Source organism: Megalobrama amblycephala, linkage group LG11, assembly GCF_018812025.1.
Source record: "Megalobrama amblycephala isolate DHTTF-2021 linkage group LG11, ASM1881202v1, whole genome shotgun sequence".
NCBI classification, from domain to species: domain Eukaryota; kingdom Metazoa; phylum Chordata; class Actinopteri; order Cypriniformes; family Xenocyprididae; genus Megalobrama; species Megalobrama amblycephala.
The window spans coordinates 39123396-39130895 of NC_063054.1; the positions used below are offsets into that span (position 1 = coordinate 39123396).

The 7500-nt window shown below is 43.0% G+C and overlaps 1 protein-coding gene across 1 annotated transcript in view; it reads right to left on the reverse strand.

The window, feature by feature from the left end:
* The window catches only part of LOC125278656 (1-phosphatidylinositol 4,5-bisphosphate phosphodiesterase beta-1), a 66348-nt gene that overhangs the window by 1031 nt on the left and 57817 nt on the right, over positions 1-7500 (reverse strand). Inside the window, exon 33 of the mRNA XM_048207971.1 lies at positions 1-1043. This exon is cut by the window's left edge and continues 1031 nt beyond it. Coding sequence (XP_048063928.1) covers positions 849-1043 — 195 coding nt within the window. The 3' untranslated portion in view covers positions 1-848. The remainder of the gene's footprint in view (positions 1044-7500) is intronic.

Below are 7500 nucleotides of genomic sequence, written 5' to 3' on the forward strand. Positions count from 1 at the left end.
GTTTTCACAGGTAAATCAATAACAATTACAATTTTAACAATATTTCAAGTGTAATTTATGAGATTTGTTGTATTTTGAATCCAATTTTTTTTTTGTAAAAGTCATAAAGTTTATCAAACTGATTTCAAAGTGAAGGATTCATTAGTTTGAATCAAACACTATAATAACATCTTAGTTGATCATTCAATATACTTTATTTCTGACAAAACATCCCATGTTTCGGTCGTGATGCACAGTTTCAGTAGTGACAGTAATGTGTCGGTAGTGACCGCATCACATGACTCGATTTAACTCGCATACTAAAACACTAATGATTTGCATAACTGTACTAAAATTGTGTTTATTTCCCCTAAATAAATGATTATATGTTCCCTTTTGTCACTAACGAAACAGCCTCGAATGAAACATGTGGTGAAGTTTAGTGACAATCTAAAATTTTAATAATGAAATGCTTTTTAAATGTGTTTTTGATTGTGGGACAGCAGTTTGCACCACTTCTGTAGAATGGCTCATATATGTGTGTATATGTATGTATATATAGCAGCCACGTCTGGGATGAACGTCCACGATAACATATGTGACCTTAGTAGTCCGCTTAAGTAATCTACATTTCATATTAAACGACTGCTCATTAAGACTCATCTAAACATACATGAGAGTCCATCTAAACATATATGCATATTAAAATCCACTTAAGCAGCAAGTTCTTGTGAAAACTACATTTTAAAAGTAAGAAAGAAAAGGAAAATTATTTTTAACATTGTTCAAGTAAGTCATCCAGTCGTCATACTAAAAGGTGCACATTAAATCAGGGAAAACTCAAGGGCGCATGAAGTACAAACACAAACTCAGAGAGTCGTGTTCAACGCTTTCTCTGAAGATTCCAGCTCCCTGTTCGCGTCCGTCGTGGCGGAAACAGGAAGACAGTCACTGCTGTTGATCAGCTTGCCTTTACAAGCAGCAGAATCCTGCACGAATTCTTGGATTTCCACCGGGAGCCTCCGAAACTTGTCCTGATACTCCTGGTCCAGCTCGCTCTGAAGCTGCAAAACACAAAACACACATGAGGAACTCGTACGAAGCAGAACCCTGTAGATCAGAGCCTCTCAACCGGTTGGTTCACTGCAGTGTTTCATGTTTCCTTTGATCTTCTGTGGTTTAGTGGATGGTTTCTGAGGATCAGGGCATCTCAACCCGTCCATGCTTTATCTGTCTTTGACCTCAGCAACCACACTGCCTGTCCTGATGGGTCAAAACAAACACACGTTTGGGTCGTGATCCACCGGTTGAGAACCTCTCATCTAGAACGCTATCATGAAGCAGATGATGTCATGTGAGAGAATAACACGAATAAGCACATGGATTAAACACCAAACTAAAGCTCGACCACGTTAGAATGAGTCACGCCAACCGCAGGAGAGTAAAACCACAGCCCGAGGTTAAAGGTTCAGGAAGATCAGAGATGATCTCAGAAGATCCACAAGCTTCACTTTAGGGTCTAGGTTCAATTTCATCTCACTCAGCTTCTGCGTCCTCAGAGAGAGTCGAATATCCTGTTTTTCTCCAGGCACAGACTCCCCTAGTGATTAAAGATGTCAGAATTGTATTCATTCTGACCCAATAATTGCTTTACTGCTTATTTGACTGGTTAACTACCCCGCTCGATCTCCAGGGAGCGCTGTAATTAAAGAAAGCACCAAAGATGAATCGTGTCAAACACTATGATTTCGAAACATTCGAGCTTGCGTGTGATCTGAGAGCGTCTCTCGCGCCGGTTGTCCCTCGGTTCAGGTTTAGTACTTTCGTGCACTGGTTTCAGGTGGTTAAGACAAGCCGAGAAAACAAAAGCAAACATCAGTTCCTCAAACCGGTTTAGCATCTTCACCATCTCAAAGGTCACCTTCTAGAAAATCATATTTTCAAGCGGCTGACATCGACATGACACGGCCAGATGGTTCAGGCCGCCCCGCACAAAGCCCGACCTACTTAGAGGAAGGACATCTGCTGTCCCCCTGCTGGCCGAGACACAAAGGCCTGGATTAAAACGCATCTCAGATCCTTTGGCACAGCGGCCGGGGCGAGGCGAGACTCTTGGCCAAGACGCCCGACTGCGTTTGACGCTAAGCTGCGTTCCCACCTCAGATGATATGCCACGTCTTTATCACCTGGGCTCTTGTGCAAACAGAGGGCATTAAAAGTTGAGAAGATATTTGGCGTCTTCTTCGGTATCTCGTCTTTCTATTCTGTCTTAACCTAATGAAGCATACGAGTCAGAATAGTCCATTAAAAGACGAACGTGTCGATACCAAACAGCGAGAATTAACAGTCAGAACTCTGGATCCGTTTACCTGTGAGCCATTCGATTCACTCGTGTTTGTGAGCGAGACGTATGTGACTGCGCAGTTTCTTCTAACAGTAGGTTTCATTCCCACCAGCCGTCAGAGGAGCTGGACCCGCTTCACACGTTTACTTCGCAGTCAAGAGAGAAGAGAGATTGGGGCTACTTTGACTCATAAACACTGAGAAATCAAACCTCTCGCACACATGCAGAACCAACATCTCTTCAAGCACAAGAGCTGAGAAACACCTCAAACTCGAGCCGAAGCCCTGAAGTCAGCGGTTCGCCCCCATTTCACTGACCTAAAGAGACCTGGAGATGAAAGCACGGCCCATTCTAGTTTCTGTTCCCTCCCGACTCAGTTAAATATGTCTTTCCTCAAAAGACTCGTCATCTGTCAACAAACCACACTCACGTCCAATTCCAGCGCTCTCTTAAAGCACTGAGGGAGGAGAATGACCTTCATCCACATCTGTCCTAATTCTGCTCCGCCATCGAGGGATGCCACGCTTATGAAATCTAGATTCGGCAGCTGAAATGTTCCCGTTTCACACTTGTCATGTAATCGCCCGCACATGCGTGTGTGTTCGCTCTCCAGACCCAACGCATCAGCATCTAACGCATGGAATGAAGGAGTTAAGGCTTTATTCCTGCGACGGCCGTGACGGGAGTCATTTCCAGCCGAGCGCTGGGGTTGTTTGTGCTCCTCGGGTTTCTATCGAGTGACAGAACTTCCCCTGGAGAGAATCAGGAGGGTCGCGTGAATTATTAATGAAGAGCCGCTCACATCAAACGCAGGAAACGAGCGGCCACAACGAGACCGGGAAACGCTGGAGCGACGGACGCGTGTGCCGGTGAGAGTCAGCAGGAGCAGAAGCCGACGGGACGCGTCTGACGGAGCCTCAATCTGCTCCGAGTGTCTCACACACGTCTCCATCTGTCTCTCGCTCGCTTCACTACACTCTCTTCACTGCCATTAAAATATAACAGGATTTCTGACACTATGACTGCAAAACCACAGTATGTTTTCAACAATAGTTCATGTAGAAATGAAACTCTCCTCATGTCTTCACAAATCACATGCTGTTATTTTTGTCCAGTGTGAGACTGAAGAAATAAGGTTGTTATTGCAAAATAAAGTCTTGAACCAATCTTAAGTGGTTTATTTTGCATTTACAAACAGGGACATCAAATATTTATCTGAGAAAAAAAAAAACGTTTTAAAGGGTTAGTTCACCCAAAAATGAAAATTCTGTAATTAATTACTCACCCTCATGCCGTTCCACACCCGTAAGACCTTCATTCATCTTCTGAACACAAATTAAGATATTTTTGATGAAATCCGATGGCTCAGTGAGGCCTGCATAGCCAGCAATGACATTTCCTCTCTCAAGATCCATTAATGTACTAAAAACATATTTAAATCAGGTCATGTGAGTACAGTGGTTCAATATTAATATTATAAAGCCACCAGAGTATTTTTGGTGCGCCAAAAAAACTAAATAACGACTTATATAGTGATGGCCGATTTCAAAACACTGCTTCAGGAAGCTTCAGAGCGTTATGAATCAGTGTGTCGAATCAGCGGTTCGGAGCGCCACAGTCACGTGATTTCAGCCGTTGGCAGTTTGACACGTGATCCGAATCATGGGGGCAGTTGTGGCCTAATGGATAGAGAGTCAGACTTGTAACCCAAAGGTCATGGATTCGAGTCTCAGGTCTGGCAGGGTTTGTCGGTGAGGGGAGTGAATATCCAGCGCTCTCCCCACCTTCAATACCACGACTGAGGCGAGACCCTTGAGCAAGGCACCGTACCCCCAACTGCTCCCCGGGCGCCGCAGCAATGGCTGCCCACTGCTCCGGGTGTGTGTTCACTTGGATGGGTTAAATGCAGAGCACAAATTCCGAGTATGGGTCACCATACTTGGCCACAAGTCACTTCACTTCACTTCACTTTTTTTAAATTTTTTTTATCATGATTCGACACAAAAGATTCATAACGCTCCGAAGCTTCCTGAAGCAGTGTTTTGAAATCGGCCATCACTATATAAGTCGTTATTTTGTTTTTTTGGCGCACCAAAAATATTCTCGTGGCTTTATAATATTAATATTGAACCACTGTACTCACATGAACTGATTTAAATATGTTTTTAGTACATTAATGGATTTTGAGAGAGGAAATGTCATTGCTGGCTATGCAGGCCTCACTGAGCCATCGGATTTCATCAAAAATATCTTAATTTGTGTTCTGAAGATGAACGAAGGTCTTACGGGTGTGGAACGACATGAGGGAGAGTAATTAATGACAGATTTTTCATTTTCGAACTAACCCTTTAAAATCATACCTGTTTATTATCTTATAAGTCCATTATCTAGCAACAAGACGAACGCTTGAACAATGTTTCCGTAGGGATATTAATACTGAAGTCTGGGTTCATTTGACAGTAAATACAGTCGATAACTGAGGGAGTGTGACACGAGAGACATGAAAGAAGCGTCTCAAATACCCGGAGTACTGTGTTGCTATTGACGACAGTCATTATCGACGAATAACTGACCCCGGAATGCCGCGACTGACCAATCAGAATCAAGCATTTCGGAGAGCCCTGTAATAAGAATCTTTACAGATTTTTTTTCCATATAAAACATAAACACAACAAAACTATCATCATCAGGCTGAAAAGAGAGAGATTTGTGAGATGGTTGAATTATTCCTTTCAATATCACGATACATGAATATGATCAACAAAGAGGATCATGGTACAAATGGACAAAAGAACTGAGAAACTCTCGTCTGCAAGAGAACGTTATTCCAGGAGTTTCCCTGTTCCATCAACACCTCCTGCGGCTATTATGGGGTTAATAGTGAGATGAGTGTTGCCATGGCGATGGCACAGCTCTCTGTTTGTGAAGTCACAGGACTGTTCAGTGTGTGTGTGTGTGTGTGTGTGTGTGTGTGTGTGTGTGTGTGTGTGTGTGTGTGTGTGTGTGTGCGGCCTGCAGCTTCATTCAACATCAACACGCGTCTGCCAAGTGTAAAAATACCTCAGAAACAGCACAAAATTAGCATGAATAACCGTAACTGCTGTGTCTCAAATGACACACTACACACTATGTTAAGTCACCTTTATTTATATAGCACTTTTTACACTGCAGATTGTTTCAAAGCAGCTTTACAGTGATAACTGGAACATAATTTTGGCTGTACAGCAGCTCTAGAGCGGTTATACCAACGCTTCTTCTCATCTCTGGCCCTCGAGTTCAGCTCCGACCCGGATCAAACTCACCTGCCTGTGACTTTCTAGTGATCCTGAAGACCCTGATTAACTTGTTCAGGTGTGTTTGATCAGGGCTGGAGCTCAGGAAAGAGAGAGCTGAGGACACCTGCACCGTGCACTATGTAGTAGCCTATACACTGACCCAGAGTGCATGAAGTGTCCATTTATTTTATAATATTGTTTTATAATGTTTCCTGGGGTGCACTTATAATGTTAGTATGCTTTTTACATAAAAATGGTCATAATTTATAAATAAAAGGCATTTTTTCTACCCTGATTTTATCCTCTGATTTGAACGCTCTGTTTTAAGGGGCGTGTCTGTGTGAGACTTCAGTGTAAACGCCCACTGCTGCGATATAACTAAGAGATTTGTTGAATAAAACAGGAGTTTTGGCTCGAGTCCAGAACTCAGTCACTGATAAACTCTGTTTGATTGACAGCTCCAGTGATTGTAAAGGGAGCGTTCTTTGATCGTTTTCTATATATGATTTAATCACAGTTTAAATAACTGTGATTAATAATTATTTTCATCCTACTAAGAGAAACAAGGTGAAGTTGAGCGTTTAGTCACTGGTTTGATTTACTGACACACAGACAAAGATCATCTGACTGTACATGTACATGAGTTATTTTAGTCCTGTATCGCTCTTCTCTCCTCCTCATCTCACTGACACACCAGTGGGCGGGGCTAACGCTGCAATGATGAAGTGGGCGTTGATTTCTTCTGAGGAGGCGGAGTTTCACCTATCTATGACAGGATCAGTCGTTCTCTGGGTCTGGTGTCAATAAAAGCCTTTATTGGACTAACAAGGAAGATTTTAGTTCTGAAACTCACACGATATTCTTATAATACAATGACCTCTTATACATCAAAAGCTCAAGGAAAAGTTGATTTGTCAATTCATGACCCATCTGAGCATCTGAAGTGCACTTTTTCTTGTTGGAATTTTCAGTCTGAACACTTTTATTAATTTATTTATTTTTTATATCACATAGAACAGTGCACAAGTACATGAACTGGGTTGCGGGCCTGATGACGTTCCCCTTACAAACGCTGGGAAGTTCATGAAACTCTGCCAAAGTGAATCTGAAAGTCAGATGTAATCAGACAGACTGAGACCCGCTGCGCGCGTGAATCCTGGTGTCGGGAGCGTTAGCGGGACACTGAGCCGTGCCAGCAGATCGCAGCTCCCGCGCGTTCACGGCCAAACACTCGTTTCTATTTAAACATCAACACATAATCTCAAACGGTGCGTCTCAATTCGTGTACGTCTGCACTACTCTATGCTGTTTCGTAGTGCGAGTAGTGTGTTCACACTGAAAAGTGTACTTCAGATGCCTGGATGATGCACTTAATTAACATTGTGTTTAATGCTGGACACTTCATACACTTGACGGTCGCAGCTTTAATTATGCACTGGAGGGGGCGGGGCTTTCAGACTCTGATGAATGACAAAATAACCTCATAAAATTCACACACTACAAGTGCATATTAGTGTATAGTACATAATTTGTGACACAACAGCACACTTCATGAGCAAAACAAGTACATACAGGCTGCTGCTGGTAGAAGTAGTTAAACTAGCTGTCAGTTTGCAGGCTAAATCTCTGAATCTGAGATGGTTCTGCAGGTCTCTGAAGACCCAGGATGCTTATAGCTGTCCATTAGTGCCTGATCCAAGGCATAAAAATAGGTCAGGACTCTCTCTCTGTCTCTCTCGCTCATGTTTCAGAGGACAGGATTTCAGCTTCGTCCTGGTTGCTTTAACTTCAAACCAGTTCCTGATCCAAACACAAGCACAAGTGAAACTCAGAATCCGCTGACCTGCTTCTGACGGCCCTGCTCTTCCTCATGTCGTCATGAATCTGTGACAGCGGCTGTGA